The sequence below is a fragment of the Salvelinus fontinalis genome, chromosome 2 (genome assembly GCF_029448725.1).
Source record: "Salvelinus fontinalis isolate EN_2023a chromosome 2, ASM2944872v1, whole genome shotgun sequence".
NCBI lineage: Eukaryota > Metazoa > Chordata > Actinopteri > Salmoniformes > Salmonidae > Salvelinus > Salvelinus fontinalis.
Genome location: NC_074666.1, coordinates 72,114,954 through 72,136,844, shown reverse-complemented (window position 1 = coordinate 72,136,844; position 21,891 = coordinate 72,114,954). Strand labels below are relative to the sequence as shown.

General features: G+C 46.3%; 1 protein-coding gene across 4 annotated transcripts in view; it reads right to left on the bottom strand.

The window, feature by feature from the left end:
• The window catches only part of LOC129824972 (liprin-alpha-3-like), a 32,430-nt gene extending 11,074 nt beyond the window's left edge, over positions 1-21,356 (bottom strand). For 2 of the 4 annotated variants that reach the window (XR_008754815.1, XM_055884581.1), the window contains exons 1-23: positions 21,086-21,256; positions 16,637-17,728; positions 11,497-11,598; positions 9,694-9,858; positions 9,386-9,460; positions 9,236-9,295; positions 8,942-9,076; positions 8,710-8,802; positions 7,885-7,937; positions 7,650-7,743; positions 7,300-7,434; positions 5,545-5,628; positions 4,803-4,934; positions 4,412-4,474; positions 4,241-4,323; positions 3,541-3,706; positions 3,174-3,370; positions 2,647-2,887; positions 1,817-1,950; positions 1,568-1,719; positions 1,324-1,420; positions 1,087-1,168; positions 771-971 (exon numbers count right to left, since the gene is read on the bottom strand). Coding sequence is in view for 3 of the 4 variants with exons in the window: in XM_055884581.1 (XP_055740556.1) it covers positions 771-971; positions 1,087-1,168; positions 1,324-1,420; positions 1,568-1,719; positions 1,817-1,950; positions 2,647-2,887; positions 3,174-3,370; positions 3,541-3,706; positions 4,241-4,323; positions 4,412-4,474; positions 4,803-4,934; positions 5,545-5,628; positions 7,300-7,434; positions 7,650-7,743; positions 7,885-7,937; positions 8,710-8,802; positions 8,942-9,076; positions 9,236-9,295; positions 9,386-9,460; positions 9,694-9,858; positions 11,497-11,598; positions 16,637-16,975 (2,883 nt within the window). In the remaining variant the exon portion in view is untranslated. The other 2 variants (XM_055884601.1, XM_055884592.1) reach the window with 2 other exon arrangements.
• Between the last annotated feature and the right edge of the window lie 535 nt (positions 21,357-21,891).

Genomic DNA, 21,891 nt, shown 5'->3' with positions numbered 1-21,891 from the left:
ATGACAATGCCCCCATCCCCTGGGCACGAGTGGTCATTGAATAGTTTGATGAGGATGAAAACGATGTAAACCATATGCCATGGCCGTCTCAGTCACCAGATTTCAACCCAATTGAACACATATGGAAGATTCTGGAGTGGCGCCTGAAACAGCGTTTTCCACCACCATCAAAAAAACACCAAATAATGGAATTTCTCATAGAAGAATGGTGTCACATCTCTCCAATAGAGTCCCAGACACTTGTAGAATCTATGCCAAGGTGCATTGAAGCTGTTCTGGCTCGTGGTAGCCAAACGCCCTATTAAAACACTTTATGTTGGTGTTTCCTTTATTTTGGCAGTTACCTGTACGTACAGTGGGGAGAACAAGTATTTGATACACTGCCGATTTTGCAGTTTTTCCTACTTACAAAGCATGTAGAGGTCTGTAATTTTTATCATAGGTACACTTCAACTGTGAGAGACTGAGTGGAGAACAGGAGGGCTTCTTAAAGAAAAACTAACAGGTCTGTGAGAGTTGGAGTTCTTACTGGTTGGTAGGTGATCAAATACTTATGTCATGCAATAAAATGCAAATTAATTACTTAAAAATCATACAATGTGATTTTCTGGATTCTTGTTTTAGATTCCGTCTCTCACAGTTGAAGTGTACCTATGATAAAAATGACAGACCTCTACATGCTTTGTAAGTAGGAAAACCTGCAAAATCGGCAGTGAATCAAATACTACATGGTTTGTGTTCTGTGAGTGTGTACTAGTGAGACTACTAACAGAGCGATTGCTGGCCGGGGCAGATGGGCTGGTGAGGGACACCATCTCCTGGATAGCCAATCTCAGTTTGAGGCGGTGCAGGGGGTTACTGATGCCAATCTCCCTCTGGATCTCTGTGTCAGACAGGTTGGCCATGATGGCGCCACTCTTCACGTTGGCACGACAGGCTGCCACGTACCACGCTGGCATTCCCACCCACAGCTGGAGTAGAGAGGGAAAGAGGTGAGCTAGAAACAGATTGGCTAGAATGTAGTGATCGTGAGGGTTTATATGGCTATAAAGGTTTCCCATCTATCTATCAAACATCTATGATTACCTCTAGCCAGGAGACCACAGTGGGTCCATCCCAGGATGCAAAGGGAAGACCCTGACGACACGCCTCCTCCAGCAGCTCATGTCTGGGAGAGAGAGACCGGGGGAAACAAAGGTTGAATAACCATAAAACAAAAAGTGCTTTCTGAAAGAGTGGAAGAAAAGCAGTAGAACAGAGAGTGGAAAAAGAAATGACTTCAGGAGAGAAATGAATCGGAGGGTGATATTCCCTGAGACTCACTTCTTTTTGCTGCGGCGGTTGTCAACAGTTCCTGTCATGCTTCCCTTGGTCAGTCCCATAGAATCCCCAGTACCCAGGTCCTCAGAAGGCGTAGAGGCTGAGAGACACAGGGGGTCAGGGGTTACAAAGACTACAAATATGGGTGTCAACACCAGGTGGACTTTGACCTGTTGCAGTTCAAACACATTTAAAGCAAAGTCATGGGATATGTAGTTTTTCGAGTATAATTTCAATTCTCTCTCACCCAGAGAGGCAGACTCTCGCCCAGCCGGGCCCATCCTTCCCTTTTCCTTCTTCCCAAAAAGGCGGCCGATGGAAGACTTGATGCTTTTCTTTTTACTGGCTTTGTGGAGAGAGTCCTGACTGCTGTTGGAACTGCTGCCGTCTGCTGACAGACTGAGAGACAGAAGAGACAGAAGGAATAAGAGAAACAGGGAAGGAACGAATCATACGAGCACTACAGGGTTTCCTCGATGATGATTGGCTGTCATACCTGCGGAATTCCCTGGGGTCGTCCATCATGGCCCCTGGGTGGGTGAGGGTCATCCTGTCTAGTCGCAGCGCTCGGGGGGTGGGTGGAGGGGTGGAGTCAAGAAGGGCAAGGGACCGATCATCCTCTTTGTTGTTCTGGAGGGTAAAGTTGGAACACATTTAGGGGCCTTATACAGTATGTATACTGTACGCATGTACACACACCGCAGGAGGTTGGTGACCCCTTAATTGGGGAGGATGAGCTTGTGGTAATGGCTGGAGCGAAATGAGTGGAATGATATCAAATACTTCCAAGCATGGTTTCTATGTAGAAAAAGGAGGAAGGGTACAAGTACACAATAGTACATTTGGTAGACAGAAGGTGCTCTTTGGTAAAAGGGGTAAATGGGTCATCAAAAAGAAAGGAGGACCAAGGCACTCTTCATATAATTAATTAAAATGCCTTTATTTGTATGGCATGTTCAATGGAAACAAAGTTGAAAAACTCTGACGCGTTTCGGCTGCATGGCCTTCGTCGGGGAGTACAAAGAAATGATAATACAATGTCCTCTTTTGAACAGCTTTTTCCAATAAACCCTGATTTAAAGAGGGAGTGGTTACAGCATTCATTAGACAACACCTAGTAAGCATTACTATACACACTAAAAAGTTAAGTACTGTAAATATGTTATCAAAAATGTGTTTGTTTAATGCCATTTCATTCACTCTGTTCCAGACATTATTATGAGCCGTCCTCCCCTCAGCAGCCTCCACGGACACACACACACACAAAGACTCACACATTCCCAACACACCCACACACAGACAGACACACAGACAGAGCAGCTGTACCTGTCTATCTGTCTCACGGTGAGGGGAGTGGGACAGGCGAGGGGTGGAGACCCCAGAACTGGGGGGAGAAGGGGAGGCCAGGGTGGAGGAGGTGAGGGACTGAGGGATGAAGCCGCGCCCCATACTGTCCCTCCCCAGGGAGGAGGGTGGGATGGGGGAACCGTCCAGAGCCACACTGCTAACCCTGCTCTCGATCTCCTCCGCCCGCAACTCTGTACTCTCCTTCTCTTCCTGGATCAACCTGACAGAGAGGGGAGAGGGGGCAGGGAAAGAGGGAGGGAGAGAGAGAGATAGACAGACAAATGGGTCGGAGAGAGAGAGGGTAAACAAAGGAAAGTAAAAAGGGGAGAAGAGGGAAAGACGGGAGATTTAGGAGCATGTCAGACGGAAGACCAATGAATGTTGGTCTTGAATGAGAAAATGAAAAGAAACCTCAGATGAATCTTCTCCACCTGCATTTGACCTAAACTGCTTGTACACAACCACAGCACCCTCTCTACCTGCATCCCTTCCTCCACCTCTCTTACTTGATCTCCTTGTTGATTGCCTCTAGTTGTTCCTGCAGCATGATGGCCAGTGTCTGGACGTCAGTCTGTCCGCTGGGAGACAACAGCTCCGAGCCAAACAGTGTCTCTCTGTCGTCCTCATCGTCAGAGCAACCGTGGTCCACACCCCCCTCAAACCCGGTCCTCAGCAGCGCTGACCCACTGTCCCAGTCCCCGTACTGCACACATACACACACACACAAACACACATGCAAGCATGCACACACACATACACACAGAGAAGGTTCAGTTTGTTGGGTTGTGATGCTTGTGACTATATCAACTATATCAATGTGACTATATCATTATCAATATTAGACACGTCAAAGGTGATCATGTGACCTCTGACCTTGCTGGTGTCCTCCCGGGCTGTGCTCCAGCGCCCGCGGTGATTCCGCCTGACCACGGCCACGGTGTTGGCGTTACCGTAGTGATCCAGGTGAGCGGTGGAGCCCGTGGGGAGGGAGCCGCCCCCGTGGGAGTACCTCAGCTCCAGAGCACTGCCTGGGAGAGACCTGAGAGAGGTAGGGAGGGAGAGGGAGAGGGAGAGGGAGAGAGAGAGAGAGAGAGAGAGAGAGAGAGAGAGAGAGGGCGAGAGGGCGAGAGGGCGAGAGAGAGAGAGAGAGAGAGAGAGAGAGAGAGAGAGAGAGAGAGAGAGAGAGAGAGAGAGAGAGAGAGGAGAGAGAGAGAGGAGAGAGAGAGAGAGAGAGATAGAGGAGAGAGAGAGAGAGAGAGAGAGAGAGGAGAGAGTAGAGAGTGAGGAGAGAGAGAGGGAGAGAGAGAGAGAGAGAGAGAGAGAGAGACTGATATAGACAGTGAGTGGGAGAGATAACTGAAATGTATCCAGCCTCTCTGCTTCATATGTATAGGCCACACCTGAACCTATACTGAGACTAGGAGAGAGGTTATAGGAAGCACGTAACACTGCAAACCACTTATACTACTTGGTTACAATACTGCCAGCCACATTCAAAGGCAGCAGCTGTATGAGGTGTGTTGGAGGTGTGTAGGTTGATGTGTAGGAGGTGTGTTGAGGAAGGGAGGGAGACCTGGAATAGCAGGACCCGCCGGGTCTCAGTCTGAGCTGGTCCAACTCCAGCTGAATCCTCTCCAGCTCGGCTATCAGCTGGTCCTGAAACAGGGAAAGAAAGAGTGAATAAGTTAATACAATTAAAATATTTAATTAAAGTATGTAAAAATTGAATTATCTCTTGATATACCTTGTTTGCTAGAAGGTCGTCCTGGATCTTCTTCATGTTAGAAAGTTCCTCAGAGAGAGCATTCTGAAAGGATCACCATTAAAAAAAACTTTATTAGGTCTACTGCATATCTGTAATCTGTAATTACACATTATCAATGCCATGAGGTCCGAACTGTATTCCATAGTAGCTGTTTAGAGCCAGAGTGGGTTTAATATTGAAGTGACAACAGTCTTGAATAGAAACTGGATGAAGAGGATTGTGTTGACAGTTTTGAGTGGGAACTCAGGTGTGTGTGAAATGAAGGGGTATGGGTTTTGGTTGAAGTGTTGACTGTTTTGAGTGTTTTGAGTGGGAAATATGCTAAGTGTGAAGACGTGTGAGTGGGTGTGAGTGGGCCGGTAAGTAGTACCTTGTCCTCCAGGGCAGCCATCCTCTCCTTGAGATGGAGCTGAAGCCTTTCGTTAGACTCAGACAGCAGCTTGTCCACCGTGTCAGACAGACGCTTGTTGTGTTCATCATTCATCCTCTCCCTCTGCCTCGCCTAGGGAAAGGAGAAAGAGAGAGAGAGAGAGAGAGAGAGAGAGAGAGAGAGAGAGAGAGAGAGAGAGAGAGAGAGAGAGAGAGAGAGAGAGAGAGGATGAGAGAGGAGAGAGAGAGATGAGAGAGACGAGAGAGAGAGGACGAGAGAGAGAGAGAGAGAGAGAGAGAGAGAGAGAGAGAGAGAGAGAGAGAGAGAGAGAGAGAGATGAGAGAGAGAGAGAGAGACGAAAGAGAAAGAGAGAAACGAGCAAAGAGATTAGGGAGCCTAAATAGAGAAGGTATTTTCATGTCTGTTATTGTTTCTACTGTTGATCCTGCTGCCATCTTGGACAAGGCCTCTCCAGTTGGGAAACTATGTGTGCCTCCCTTGCCCTGAGGCAGGGAGAGAGTAAAATAGAAAAATGGAAGGACGGAGGGTGGAAGGAGAGTTACCAGCGACCTTTCTGCTTGACTGAGAGAGAGAGAGAAGGAGATTGGGATCTGAATACAGACTGACAAATAGAGGGTTTAGAAAATTAGTATGCCATTGTAGAGTAAAGAGTGATAAAGGAATGGTATGAAAGAGGGGGTGGAAGGGAGAAAAAGAAAAAGGGAGAGCGAGCATGACTCACCCTCTGTAACTCCTGATTCTTCTCCTCTAGTTGCGCCTCCATCTGTCGCAGTCGCTCCTCAAAGTTACCATGACGCTCCTCAGCCTGTGATGCAAGAGGAGGAGGGTGGGGAGTCAAAACAGGCAGCATGTCAGAATGTTGATAGAACATAATTATGACTGCGCAACCTTGGGTTGGGTCAACCTTTTGATTTAAGTGATCCCCTGTCTGTGCAGATCATAGTCAAACACAGTAGGATGTTTTCTAGCATACACATTCCCTTCTGATCTGTTTGCAGATGTCAGTCAGTGGCGGTCAGTGCTGTTTAAGATTGAGTTTTTCATGAGCATGGTCTTATTTCTATTACAGCATATTGGATGACTGTCATTCATATTCCATTTAGCCAGTTCAATGTAACAGCGATAGGTTTAGGCTACTATAGGATACTCACATTTTACCTATACCCATCATGATGTTGCTACAACCTAGCCTATGAATGAAAGTTTACAACGTAGGTGCACACAGGTCGAGAGAAAATGTTGAGGTGACAGACAGTGACACATGGACAGACAGTGACACATTCAATACTGCCTTCCACACTCTTGCCTGCATCTAGCTGATCTAGGGTGTAATCATTAGTCCAACAGTTGCAAACAAGAGTTCCTATTGAACAAATTCAGGTATGTTCATCCCGGTTTGGTTCCATTTGCTTCTGTTTAAGAAACATTTTCCAACAGAATCGGCGGAATGAATACATCCCTGATCACGCGTAAACACAGTTCACTTTCATAGCAGCCACTTTGTATTCCTTCTTGCATCCATGCGCTTTCCTCCTCTCACCTTGTCCCCCTATGTGACCGCTACTCATAGCCTACATGCTGTCACCATATTAGCTAAAGTAACATAGTCAACATAGCTAATACAACTAACACAATAGCAAACCCGCTACAATCATGCAGTAATGTTACACTGGCGGGCCCCGGTGGCAATTAGCTCTCATAGGTTGGAGGATGTTCTCTGGAAGTTGTCATAATTACTGTGTAAGTCTATGGAAGGGGGTGAGAACCATTTTGGGGGGTTTGTATTGAAGTAAATGTACCCAGAGGAAAATAGAAGCTACCTGTCCCCCAACTACACCATGGTGCTTCTTTACAGAGTGATGTTATTGCAAAATAATGTGTTTTAATCAATTATTTGGTGACGTGATTATATTTAGTATAGTTTTATCTAAAAATGATAACTTAAACGTTTTACAATTTTTTTTTTTTATGAAATTCACTGAGGAGGATGATCCTCCCCTTCCTCCTCTGAGGAGCGTCCACTGATGTCAGTGTACATGAATCTTATTTGGAGTGACATTTCAGCCATCTTGCCTCAACAAGTACTACATAATTGGTTCTTTAGAGTTATGCTGATGATTGAGACATTTACATCTCCTTGACAATCATGTTTATAATAAATTACAGTTTTATGATACAAGCAATTAATTATCATACAGCTCTTGACATGTTCTGCACCTGAGGCTGAACTACAATGTGAACAGTATGATGAATAGTGTGATGAAGTCGCATCCATTATCATGCAGGGCTCGTAGCAGCTATTTATTTATTTCAGATTTGATATTTATTTGATTTGAGCGTGCTGTCAATTTTACACACAAATGCACGCTTGGATGTACTCACGCACGCGCGCACGCGCGCGCGCACGCACGCACGCACGCACGCACACACACACACACACACACACACACACACACACACAGTGGAGGTGGTGTACCTTGTTGAGTGCAGCCACTCTCTGGGCGAGCTGGGCCTCTATCTCAGGCAGCGTCTCGGCCCTCTGCAGGGTCTGCTGCAGCTTCTGCTTGGCATCGTCTAGACGCTCCTGGAGCTGCCTGTTCTTCTCCTCACTCTGCAGGAGTGGAGGAGGACGAGGAGGAGGAGGAGGAGGAAGAGGGAGAGGTAAGATGAGGAGGAAGAGGAGGAGGAGAAGGAATTGACCCTCACAGTCAGTAACAAAAGAAATTCTTAACCCTGAATGCAAAATGCAGAGCTTTTATCATTGCTAAACTACCAATCCTCTCCACTAGCAGAAAAAAACAGGAGAAAGCAGGTCGCTTCACTCACCTGCCTGTAGAGGGAGTCTTTACTGGCCAGGTCATTCTCCAGCCTGTCTTTAATGTCGTGGAGAGACGTCGCCTCCCTCTGGGCACTTAGGTACCTGCAGGCACACAGCACAATGACATATAGCAGACACATTTTGAAGGCAGTGTCTTACAACTGAACACAACAGACACAATTGCCTATGGCAAAAGACATTCCCTGGTGTATTCAGGGGGGGTGGATAGACAGTTGTATTTACCTGCGTTCTAAAGTAGTTATTCTCTCCTCCATGTCCTCTCTCTGACAAAGAGCCTGATAGAGAGGAGAAAGGGGGAGGGACAGACAGACAGAGGAAAAGGGATAAATAGAAACAGGGAGAAAATAACATAAAAGTCAGGCATGATCAAAGGGACTTGGCGCTGCTGGCTAAACCACTATAACTGTAGCTGAAGTATGATAATGGTTAGTTGAAGGAAGTTGTTGACAGAGGAAACATGTCTCTGCCAAGTGACAGATGTTATTGCACAAGTCCTGGGGGAGGGGAGGGGAGGAGGAATGGGAGGGAGAGGAGGAGGTAGGAAGAGGGAGGAGGAGGGAGAGGAGGTAGAGGAGGGGGGAGGAGGGAAGAAGGAGGAGGAGGAGGAATGGGAGGGAGAGGAGGAGGGAGGAAGAGGGAGAGGAGGTAGAGGAGTGGGGGAGGAGGGAAGAAGGAGGAGGAGGAATGGGAGGGAGAGGAGGAGGGAGGAGGTGGTAGGGGGTGTGGTGACTGGATGGCTCTGGGACCACTAGCCCCAAAGTTCCTCCCAGTCCCAAGCCACCAATCAGCTGTGTGAGTGACAGCGCCAGCTTCTATCCACGCGCTTGCCTGTTTAGTAGTGATACTGTCGCCATGGCTACAGGGCAAGTCTCACACATACAGTACAGTACAGTAGCAGTTATTGCTGTCAAGTAGGAAAATGGCTCTTTTGCCACAGGAAACTGTTACATTTCTCTAATAGAGTGGGAAAACAGACAAATTTTTCTCTAGCGCAATGAGATGCTGACACACACATGCATTTTCAACCAATTGAAAAGTAGAGCTCACCTCTTTCACATCCCTCTGCAGTTTCTGATTGGCTTCCTCTGACTTGGTCACCTCCCTCCTAGCTGCAGTCAGCTGTTCCTCGATCTCCCCAACCTGGAGGGTGACATAATAGTTACACACAAGAAGCCACCATCTGGGTCAGTATCACATCTATGAAAGTCCTATTCCTTAAAACACATGTATGGCTGGTGTATGTATGACTCAAACTGTTAGTTATCTCTTTGTCACTCACCTGTCTGCACATGAGGGCCAGTCTTTCTTTCAGCTGGGCCAGCTCTGCTCTCTGCCGCTCTATCTCTGTTTCTCTCTGTTTCTCTCTGTCAATCTCTCCATCCTCCAGGATGGAAGAGGGTCCATTGGGCAGCCGCTGTGAAAGGAAGAAGGAGAGGAAAACGACAAGGAAAAGACAATATCATGTAAAGATGGAAATGTGACGCAACTCCTTAAACTCCAAGCAAACTATGCAGCACATGAGACACTAATACTTCAACATTTACTTCAGCCAATACAGCATAAATCCCCTCACCTCTTTCCCATTTTCTAAGCCTTGTTGGCGTCTTTTGATTTGGTCTCGTAGAGAATGGCACTAGGTAGAGATGGAGAACAGAAAGGTTTAGAAAATATGCTTTATCTGCAGAGAGAGGAAAAGGAGAACGAGCAGAGGAGGATAACTCACCTCATTTGAGGAGGACTCCAGCTCTTCCTCTAAAACAGTCACTCGCTCCAGAGCCACACGTAACCTCTCTCGCACCTAAGGAAGTCCCAGACAGACAAAGGGGGAGAGAAAGACGAGACAGTGGAAAGAGAGAAAGAGAGTGGGAGTGAAGGGGAGAGAGAGAGGTCGATGTTAGTACAGAAGGTTAAGAATAAATCCTGTGGAGCCAGCCCACTCACTCCTCCATTTAGCACCCAGACTGTCCTTCTTGTCCAGCCCTTTACCACACACACACACACACACACACACACACACACACACACACACACCTTCTCGTCCAGGGCTTTGTGGTGTTCGAACAGGGACTTGAGGGCCTTGAGGACCTCCACCTCGCTGGAGACCCCGGCAGGAGACTGGGCCTGCCTCTTCACCACTGTCATCCTCAGACTGCGCTCATGACGAGACACCAGGCACTCCAGATGCTCCAGCAGCAGCTAGACACACAGAGAGCCGGGGCCACTTGGAATAAGGATCTGAGCTACATGACAACAGAATTTCAGCATGCTTATAGGGAAGGACACTCAACAAGCACAGCACTTACACAAATGAGTGATGACTGGCTGAGAGAAATTGATGATAAAATGATTGTGGGGGCTGTCTTGTTAAACTTCAGTGCAGCTTTTGACATTATTGATCATAGTCTGCTGCTGGAAAAACGTATGTGTTATGGGTTTACATCTCTGCTATTAGGTGGATAAAGAGTTACTTCTCTAACAGAACCCAGAGGGTGTTCTTTAATGGAAGCCTCTCAAATATAATCCAGTTAGAATCAGGAATTCCCCCGGGTAGCTGTTTTCAATTTTTTACTAATGTCATGCCACGGACTTTGAGTAAGGCCAGAGTGTCTATGTATGCAGATGACTCAACACTATACACGTCAGCTACTACAGCGACTGAAATGACTGCAACACTCAACAAAGAGCTGCAGTTAGTTTCAGAGCGGGTGGCAAGGAATAAGTTAGCCCTAAATATTTCTAAAACTAAAAGCATTGTATTTGGAACAAAACACTCACTAAACCCTAAACCTCAACTAAATATTGAATGTGGAAATTGAGCAAGTTGAGATGACTAAATTGCTTGGAGTAACCCTAGATTGTAAACGGTCATGGTCAAAACATATTGATGCAGTAGTAGCTAAGATGGGGAGAAGTCTGTCAATAATAAAGCGTTGCTCTGCCTTCTTAACAACACTATCAACAAGGCAGGTCTTACAGGCCCTAGTTTTGTCGCACCTTGACTACTGTTCAGTTGTGTGGTCAGGTGCCACAAAAAAGGACTTAGGAAAATTGCAATTGGCTCAGAACAGGGCAGCACGGCTGGCGCTTGGATGTACACAGAGAGCTAATATTAATAATATCCATGTCAATCTCTCCTGGCTGAAAGTGGAGGAGAGATTGACTTCATCACTACTTTATTTATGAGAGGTATTGAGGTATGTTGAATGCACCGAGCTGTCTGTCTATACTACTGGCACACAGCTCGGACACCCATGCATACCCCACAAGAGGTCTCTTCACAGTCCCCAAGTCCAGAACAGACTATGGGAGGCACACAGTACTACATAGAGCCATGCCTACATAGAACTCTATTCCACATCAAGTAACTGACGCAAGCAGCAAAATTATATTTTAAAAACTGATTAAAAAAAACACCTTATGGAACAGCTGTGATGCAACAAACATTGGCACAGACATGCACACACACACGATAACATATGCACTATACATACACATGGATTTAGTACTGTAGATGTGGTAGTGGTGGAGTAGGGGCCTGAGGGCTCACAGTGTGTTGTGAAATCTCTGAATGTATTGTAATGTTTTTAAAATTGTATAAACTGCCTTAATCTTGCTGGACCCCAGGAAGAGTAGCTGCTGCCAAAGCAGCAGCTAATAGGGATCCATAATAAATACAAATACAAACTGAACTGTATAACATATAGGTAAACAGACATATTCAAGTGTAAACATATGCATGAATAGACATGTACACATCAATAGACACAAAGACGTACACTCAAGCCCACAATTCAACACACACACACACAAACACACACACAGAAACAGCCTAACCCGTGTGTTGTTCCTCTCTGCCTTGAGTTCTGCTATCTCCTCCTCTCTCTCCAGCAGCTGCTCCCGGCAGACATTCAGCTCTTTGGTCAGCACTGCAAACTCCTGCAGAGACACAAGGGGGCGGCGTTACTCACGATACACTGTATGTAGCCATAATCATATACAGTACATTAGCACACATACATACAGCACAATTACAAACAGTTCAACAAGACACAATTAAGCACCAAAACATTTAAAAAAGAAAATACAAACATTTAAATTACAGACCTGTGACACACTGGTGTGACACATACACACACAGTGGAGGCTGGTGGGAGGAGCTATAGGGGGACGAGCTCATTGTAATGGCTAGAATGGGATAAATAGAAGGGGATCACAGACAAAGATACGGAAACCACATTTGACTCCATTCCATGTATTCCATTCCAGCCATTAGAATGAGCCCGTCCTCCTATAGCTCTTTCCACCAGCCTCCACTGACCCCCCCATCACTGAGTCGACTATAGTATGACATTGAGTTTCCAACTACGTATATCTGGGAGCAGATAATGTCTATGTTCCTGGCCTGGGTTGCTCATAACCCTCCAGTGAACACCTCATGGCCATTCTGTTGTGGCCATGGCGGGGCCAGCCATGTTGTGTAGGCTAGGCTGACATATGGCCACATATGACACTGTACCATTCTCTGTCCTGTCGGCCATCTTGGCTCAGATGGACTTTACCCATGCGTGACCAAGCCGTGACACACATTCACTATCAGTGTCACAGTAAGGAAAGACATGCAACCGCCCGTGTCCTGGAGCATGTGAAGACTGAATCATGGGCGTTCCCACAAGCCACTGAGAAGCATTGGTGCTCAGTCCAGCTCTTCCAGTATATGGTGTAATTCTACATGCCCTGGAGCATTATAACATAACACTGTTGATTATTGTGTTCAGTGGACTGGTAGGAATAATAGGGACTGGGCTGTCAGTGTGCACATCAGTGGTAACTACTGATAGAGGAGAAAGGGGGGAAAGAAGACAGGAGGAAAAGAAGACAGGGGAAAAAGAGAAAAAGAAGACAGGAGGAAAAGGGAAAAAGAAGACAGGAGGAAAAGGGAAAAGGAAGACAGGGGAAAAGGGAAAAGGAAGACAGGAGGAAAAGGGAAAAGGAAGACAGGGGAAAAAGAGAAAAGGAAGACAGGGGAAAAAGAGAAAAAGAAGACAGGAGGAAAAGGGAAAAAGAAGACAGGAGGAAAAGGGAAAAGGAAGACAGGGGAAAAGGGAAAAGGAAGACAGGGGAAAAGGGAAAAAGACGACAGGGGAAAAGGGAAAAAGACGACAGGGGAAAAGGGAAAAAGACGACAGGGGAAAAGGGAAAAAGACGACAGGGGAAAAGGGAAAAAGACGACAGTGGAAAAGGGAAAAAGAAGACAGGGGAAAAGGGAAAAAGAAGACAGGGGAAAAGGGAAAAAGAAGACAGGGGAAAAGGGAAAAAGAAGACAGGGGAAAAGGGAAAAAGAAGACAGGGGAAAAGGGAAAAAGAAGACAGTAGGAAAAGGGAAAAGGAAGACAGTAGGAAAAGGGAAAAGGAAGACAGGGGAAAAGGGAAAAGGAAGACAGGGGAAAAGGGAAAAAGAAGACAGGGGAAAAGGGAAAAAGAAGACAGGGGAAAAGGGAAAAAGAAGACAGGGGAAAAGGGAAAAAGAAGACAGGGGAAAAGGGAAAAAGTAGACAGGGGAAAAGGGAAAAGGAAGACAGGGGAAAAGGGAAAAAGAAGACAGGGGAAAAGGGAAAAAGAAGACAGGGGAAAAGGGAAAAAGAAGACAGTAGGAAAAGGGAAAAAGAAGACAGTAGGAAAAGGCAAAAGGAAGACAGGGGAAAAGGGAAAAAGAAGACAGGGGAAAAGGGAAAAAGAAGACAGGGGAAAAGGGAAAAAGAAGACAGGGGAAAGGGGAAAAAGAAGACAGGGGAAAAGGGAAAAAGAAGACAGTAGGAAAAGGGAAAAGGAAGACAGGGGAAAAGGGAAAAAGACGACAGGGGAAAAGGGAAAAAGAAGACAGTAGGAAAAGGGAAAAGGAAGACGGTGAAAAGGGAAAAAGAAGACAGGGGAAAAGGGAAAAAGAAGACAGGGGAAAAGGGAAAAGGAAGACAGGGGAAAAGGGAGAGTCGTGTACAGATAGTACACACCATAGAAATGTGGAATTCTGGGATTGATTCTAGCTGAAAAGACAGCTTTTGGCACCAATATCCCACAATTATATGCTTTCTCTCTCTAGAGTTCTCTCTTTCTATCCTTGTCTCACTCCCCATACACAGTCCAAGACACAATGTGATCATAAACTACCTCAAGGTGTCTCTCGACTGTACCGAGCCTCCATCTCTCCCTCTCATCCTCTCACACGGCCTACTCCGCTCTCATCCTCACAATCCTTCATCCATCTCTATCTCTCCATGTGATAACCCAGAACACCTAAGAATAGACACCAGAAGCTCCATCATTAGTATGCAGCAATATGCAAATTGGCCTGATTTGTTAGTCTGTGTGTGTGTTTCATACCACCAGTTCTCTCTCTGTACCATGCTCTTATTCTCACTCTGCAGCCCTCTCTCTCTATCAATCTGTCTCTCCACTCTCCCTCTCTCTCTCTCGGCAGTGGCGGCACACTCTGAACATACGCACTCAATGAACCCTGCTAGTGTTGAATCTATCACAGCGCTCTGTGCTGCTAGCTCTAGTGTTGAATCTATCACAGCGCTCTGTGCTGCTAGCCCTAGTGTTGAATCTATCACAGCGCTCTGTGCTGCTAGCCCTAGTGTTGAATCTATCACAGCGCTCTGTGCTGCTAGCTCTAGTGTTGAATCTATCACAGCGCTCTGTGCTGCTAGCTCTAGTGTTGAATCTATCACAGGGCTCTGTGCTGCTAGCCCTAGTGTTGAATCTATCACAGCGCTCTGTGCTGCTAGCCCTAGTGTTGAATCTATCACAGCGCTCTGTGCTGCTAGCCCTAGTGTTGAATCTATCACAGCGCTCTGTGCTGCTCGCATCATGTGTGTATGTGTGTGTCCGTAGATGTGTGCACCATATTGATCCCCCTCTCAGTGAGGTAATATGGCCCTTTAATGTCCAGTCATTCTCAGTAAGAACACATTGTCCTATCACATCTGTTATTGCTTTCAATAGTTCAGAGAACATATGGGTTCTAACAAAATAAACCGCATCACTCCACTTAGGCATCATGGGAGACTGACTGTCTGAAATCCAAGATGGAGTCCTTTTCGCATGTTCAATGGCGTCAGTCACACTAGAATGATTACGCCACGGGCATAAGGATGTGGGCTAATATTGGCCTGGGTATTATAGAGGTCTTTACTCAATCGAATGGAACGGCCAATAATATGTAACAGTCTGTCATCATGTCTAAGTCATGATTCAGCCACAGCCCTGCTCAGTATGCACCAGAAGTGGTCCGTAGGAGCAGGAACAACCACATACCAACAAGAACAGACGGAACAGCTAAGTACAGATGGAACAACTCAGTAAATAACTGAACAGCTCATTGGTGAGTCCAGTAGATAGCAGGATAGCTCAGTATGGATAAGAGAAGCAACATAAAACCAGAACCATGTTAAGGTCTGAGCATAAAAAAATGAAATATAACATTCACATAAGTATTCAGACCCTTTACTCAGTACTTTGTTGAAGCACCTTTGGCAGTGATTACAGCCTCGAGTCTTCTTGGGTATGGCACTACAAGCTTGGCACACCTGTATTTGGGGAGTTTCTCCCATTCTTCTCTGCAGATCATCTCAAGTTCTGTCAGGTTGGATGGGGAGCGTCGCTGCACAGCTATTTCAGGTCTCTCCAGAGATGTTCGATCAGGTTCGAGTCCGGGCTCTGGCTGGGCCACTCAAGGACATTCAGAGAGTTGTCCCGAAGCCACTCCTGCGTTGTCTTGGCTGTGTGCTTAGGGTCGTTGTCCTGTTGGAAGGTGAACCTTTTCCCCAGTCTGAGGTCCTGAGCGCTCTGGAGCAGGTTTTCTGTACTTTGCTCTGTTCATCTTTCCCTCAATCCTGACTAGTCTCCCAGTCCATGTCACTGAAAAACATCGCCACAGCATGATGCTGCAACCACCATGCTTTACCGTAGTGATTGTGCCAGGTTTCCTCCAGACGTGACACTTGGCATTCAGGCCGAAGAGTTCAATCTTGGTTTCATCAGACCAGAGAATCTTGTTTCTCGTGGTCTGAGAGTCCTTTCGGGTGCCTTTTGGCAAACTCCAAGCGTGCTGTCATGTGCCTTTTACTGAGGAGTGGCTTCCGTCTGGCCACTCTACCATAAAGGTCTGATTGGTGGTGCTGCAGAGATGGTTGTCCTTCTGGAAGGTCCTCCCTTCGCCACAGATGAACTCTGGAGCTCTGTCAGAGTGACCATCGGGTTCTTGGTCACCTCCCTGACCAAGGCCCTTCTCCAATTGCTCAGTTTGGCCGGGCGGCCAGCTCTAGGAAGAGTCTTGATGGTTCCAAACTTCTTCCATTTAATAATTATGGAGGCCACTATCAACTGTGGGACCTTATATAGACATGTGTGTGCCTTTCCAAATCATGTCCAATCAATTCAATTTACCACAGGTGGACTCCAATCAAGTTGTAGAAACACCTCAAGGATGATCAATGGAAACAGGATGCACCTGAGCCCAAACAAACAGGATGGAGTCTCATAGCAAAGGGTCTGAATACTTATGTAAATAAGGTATTTCAGTTTTTTTATTCTAAAAACCTGTTTTCACTTTGTCATTATGAGATATGTGTAGATTGATGAGGGAAATATTTAATTGAATCAATTTTAGAATAAGGCTGTAACGTAACATAATGTGAAAAAAGTCAAGGGGTCTGAATATTTTCCGAATGCACTGTATACACTCACTCTCTCTTGTTCACACTCACAATGTGTTTGCAGCGAGGCAACAGGAAGGTCTCTATAGATTCTTTGTCCAGATCTCACACTTAATATGTAAACACACATACGACACACACTCATGCACACAGAAACACACACACACAGGCAGCCACATATGCAAGTGCACATGCAGACACGGACGCACGAATGTACACACACACACAGACACAGACACACCCCCCCTCCCCGTGTGTACCTGTGGTAGGGCGATGGACAGCTGTCTCGAGAGGGAGTCCTTCTCATGGCCCAGGTCTCGGAGTCGAAGCTGGGCTGTCCCCAGACTGTCCTGGGTCTCCCTCAGGCTGTCCAGCAGCCTCTCCCTCTCCGTCAGCATGTTCACCATCAGAGACTCCAGATTCCCTGTGCTGCCCCCCTCGTCACCTCCGCCCCGGGGCTCTCCTCTGCCCCCGTACCCACCCCCCATACCCCCCATACCGCCTCCCATTCCCCCGCCACTCCCTCCCGGAGAGGAAGGCCCTCCCCCACTCCCGCCACGCCCATCCTCAGAGATGGTGGGCATCACCTCGCACATCATCTTGAGGCCGGAGAGTGTGTGGGGTGTTAGCTGAAAGTTGGTGGGTGTCGGTGGAGAGTGTGGGATTGTTCTGGGAGAATTTGCTTCAAGGAGTGTGTATGTTTGTATGAGGTAAGGTGTGAAGGCCACTCTATTCTCTTTTGTCTCTCGCTCTATTTCTCTCTGCCTAGCTTTGGCCCTTGGTCTCTCTCTTTTGTTTGTGTCCTTGTCCTTTTCTCCTGTTACTATGTGAGAGAGGTTGGTAGACAGGCAAGCAGAATGGTGGCACTCTGTTACCCTTCTCTCTCCTCTGTACCTCACCTCTCTATGAATAAGACGTCACAGTCATCACTAACAGGCCTGTGTTTGGTTGGTTAACGGCTTGTCACTCTGTACCTTGCTACTTCCTCATCTCTACTTCCTGGCTTCACCGAATTAGCTCATTTGGATGTATTGCTACAATAGGAATAGCTCTGCTGTGTCTGCCAAACACCTGATTGGCTCTCTGCTTGTGGTGATAACAACTGATTGGTTGTCTCAGTGAGTCTGGCTGAGTGACAGGGCCCAGGTAATTGTAAGGTACCTTTGGGGTGCGGTGTGTGTCTTTGGGTGGGGTGCAGTTAGGTTTCAAAAGGCAAGGTCTAGAGTGGTAGGACGAGTTAGGAGGAGTCCATGGGGGTGTCTAAGAGTTTAGGGAAGGGGAAAGAGGGAGGGCAGGTGTAGTGGAGGGCCTCAGACACACCAGGGTGGTCTTCAGACAGATGAGAGAAGCTGCTGGAAAATAGAGAACAAGATGATCGGAAACCGGGGAAAGGAAGAGAGAAACAGGGGAAAGGAAGAGAGAAACAGGGGAAAGGAAGAGAGAAACAGGGGAAAGGAAGAGAGAAACAGAGGAAAGGAAGAGAGAAACAGAGGAAAGGAAGAGAGAAACAGGGGAAAGGAAGAGAGAAACAGGGGAAAGGAAGAGAGAAACAGAGGAAAGGAAGAGAGAAACAGGGGAAAGGCAGAGAGAAACAGAGGAAAGGAAGAGAGAAACAGAGGAAAGGAAGAGAGAAACAGAGGAAAGGAAGAGAGAAACAGAGGAAAGGAAGAGAGAAACAGGGGAAAGGAAGAGAGAAACAGGGGAAAGGAAGAGAGAAACAGGGGAAAGGAAGAGAGAAACAGGGGAAAGGAAGAGAAACAGGGGAAAGGAAGAGAAACAGAGGAAAGGAAGAGAGAAACAGAGGAAAGGCAGAGAGAAACAGGGGAAAGGAAGAGAGAAACAGGGGAAAGGAAGAGAGAAACAGGGGAAAGGCAGAGAGAAACAGAGGAAAGGAAGAGAGAAACAGAGGAAAGGAAGAGAGAAACCGGGGAAAGGAAGAGAGAAACAGGGGAAAGGAAGAGAGAAACAGGGGAAAGGAAGAGAGAAACAGGGGAAAGGAAGAGAGAAACAGGGGAAAGGAAGAGAGAAACAGGGGAAAGGAAGAGAGAAACAGGGAAAGGAAGAGAGAAACAGGGAAAGGAAGAGAGAAACAGGGGAACGGAAGAGAGAAACAGAGGAAAGGAAGAGAGAAACAGGGGAAAGGCAGAGAGAAACAGGGGAAAGGAAGAGAGAAACAGGGGAACGGAAGAGAGAAACAGGGGAACGGAAGAGAGAAACAGAGGAAAGGCAGAGAGAAACAGAGGAAAGGAAGAGAGAAACAGAGGAAAGGAAGAGAGAAACAGGGGAAAGGCAGAGAGAAACCGGGGAAAGGAAGAGAGAAACCGGGGAAAGGAAGAAAGAAACAGTGGAAAGGAAGAGAAACAGTGGAAAGGAAGAGAAACAGGGGAAATGAAGAGAGAAACAAGGGAAAGGAAGAGAGAAACAGGGGAAAGGCAGAGAGAAACAGGTAAACGGAAGAGAGAAACAGGGGAACGGAAGAGAGAAACAGGGGAAAGGAAGAGAGAAACAGGGGAAAGGAAGAGAGAAACAGGGGAAAGGAAGAGAGAAACAGGGGAAAGGAAGAGAGAAACAGGGGAAAGGAAGAGAGAAACAGGGGAAAGGCAGAGAGAAACAGAGGAAAGGAAGAGAGAAACAGAGGAAAGGAAGAGAGAAACAGGGGAAAGGAAGAGAGAAACAGGGGAAAGGCAGAGAGAAACCGGGGAAAGGAAGAAAGAAACAGAGGAAAGGAAGAGAGAAACAGAGGAAAGGCAGAGAGAAACAGGGGAAAGGAAGAAAGAAACAGGGGAAAGGAAGAGAGAAACAGGGGAAAGGAAGAGAGAAACAGAGGAACGGAAGAGAGAAACAGAGGAACGGAAGAGAGAAACAGAGGAACGGAAGAGAGAAACAGGGGAAAGGAAGAGAGAAACAGGGGAACGGAAGAGAGAAACAGGGGAAAAGAAGAGAGAAACAGGGGAAAAGAAGAGAGAAACAGGGGAAAGGAAGAGAGAAACAGAGGAAAGGAAGAGAGAAACAGGGGAAAGGAAGAGAAACAGGGGAAAGGAAGAGAGAAACAGAGGAAAGGAAGAGAAACAGAGGAAAGGAAGAGAGAAACAGGGGAAAGGAAGAGAGAAACAGGGGAAAGGAAGAGAGAAACAGGGGAACGGAAGAGAGAAACAGGGGAACGGAAGAGAGAAACAGGGGAAAGGAAGAGAGAAACAGGGGGACGGAAGAGAGAAACAGGGGGACGGAAGAGAGAAACAGGGGAAAGGAAGAGAGAAACAGGGGAAAGGAAGAGAGAAACAGGGGAAAGGAAGAGAGAAACAGGGGAAAGGAAGAGAGAAACAGGGGAAAGGAAGAGAGAAATTAGTGTTTTCCATTAAACTCTCAAGGCTCTCAATCAACTTATATAATTGTAATTGACAAGTTGAAAGAGCCTCATCCTTGGATCTAATAATGCAACAGATTTTAGAGAACAGTTTGTTAGTAACCAACATCGTAAAAACAATCCAGGCCGGAAGAGGAGGAAGTGGAGAACCCCTTTTCTGAGATGTGGGTGGACCAGGTGAGATGATGGAGTGGCCAGTACAGACACAAAACCAGATGATAATGGCTCAATCAAATCTGTCATAGCCAGTTGGAAGCAGCTGTTTACAGAGCAGGCCAGATAATTAAGACACCTACTGTAGTTCATGTATTGCACAATGAAAGCATTTGACTTGATGAAAAAAAAATCTGTCTAATCAACCTCCACACGCATGCAGGCATGCACACAAACACATGCTCTCTCTCTCTCTTTTCTATCTCTCATCTCTCTCTCACATACACACTTCACACATTCATTGGACATCAAACACACACACACCTATCTCTGTTCCACCACAATGACTAATCAGGAGAAGACATAGTTGGAGCCTATTGCATTAATTCTGTCCGGCATCCACGGCAACCTACTCCGTTGCACACGTCTGTCTGAAGCTATGTATCCATCGGTCTCTGCTCTTATCTGTCCATACAGCCGATTAGTCATAATGCTAATCATGGATGCGCGTTATACACGGAAATGAGAGTCATGGAGGGTTACGCTGTAGCCTTAGCCTGGCCATCTCGTTCAGTAGGGGGATCATGGGTAAAATAAACGAGCCGGATGTATCCCTTAATAGTCTACAGAGATAGGCAAACAGACATGTATTTATGCGGGGCAGTCTCATAACGTATTTGAATTTAAATTGCCATCATTGTAATTATGGACTATGTGTAGTCTGTAGAAGGGAATATATCTCTGTCTCATAATAACCTCTGTCTCACACTGTCATGTATGCTACAATCTGAAAACATATTTAGCGAGAAGGGTCTATGTTAGGCCTAATAAATTAAAACCACAGTCACAACAGAAAAGCGACGTGAATAAAATAAAACAGAAGATGTAATGTATTTAGCCTATAGCCTCTTCCCATCCGATTTCCTTCCAATGGCCTCTGCAAATAATTCTGCAAACGAAATAAAGGCTATACGCACAAATGAAAGATTATGCATTCTTCTATTCTTAAATGCCCCAATTATATTGTAGGCAATGAAGCATCCCGTTACACCCAATGTTAGGCGTTACACCCCACCGCCTCGCCCCCTCTCCATCCCCCTCCTCAAAAACAGCTGGCAGATCATGCACAGCTCCATCTCACAACATTCATTAAATGTCAGATACCAATGTTGTATTCATAATCTTATCTCACCCTTGTCATCGTCGAAAGCAAAAAATACATAATTCCCATTTACCCCATCCGGGCATCTCGCGGTTAAAAGTCGTATCGCCGTGAAAACCCAGTTGCCAGCCAGCAAGCAACCCCCTCCCCTCTCCCTTCTCACACATGTAAACGATGGCACTGTGCGCGAGCGACGTTACACCTCACCATAAACAACACCCGTCTTTCTCTCTCTCCTCATTCTCTCCATCCATCCCTCCCTCCCTCGGATAAAAAGGTGCTGGGTCTTTAAGAAACAAACTCGCAGCTATCACGCGCCCACTCACGCACGCGGGGCTATACAATTAATTGATCATGCATGGGAGCGCGCGCGCACACACTCATGAGGGCACAGTCGTGATTTCATTTTACATTGACACACATTAAAATTACACTCACATTCAATGTTAGACCCGGCATGTATGGAAATCAGAGAATGACTAATATAGCCTCATATTGTAGGCTACAGTGAAACATTCTCCCCCTCTGGTGTCTAGTATGAGAACTGCGTCATTCACAGCTCAAAACTCACTTATTGCTCACACTGGCTTTTTGACCGTGACCCCCCATAATAAACTATGTATATCACAAATATTCCTTTTTGTCTTCAACATATTTCACCTTTTAATGTTTTGTTGTGCAAAGTGGGTGGTTAAATGTTTAGGCCTAAATATGGTTTATGATAAAAGAATGTGTTATTTTCAGATCTTTCCATTTTCAACTGTGTATATCATGGATTTTGAACGTATTTCTACAGAAATGCAAATCGTCTATACATGTCAAAACCAAATTACCCG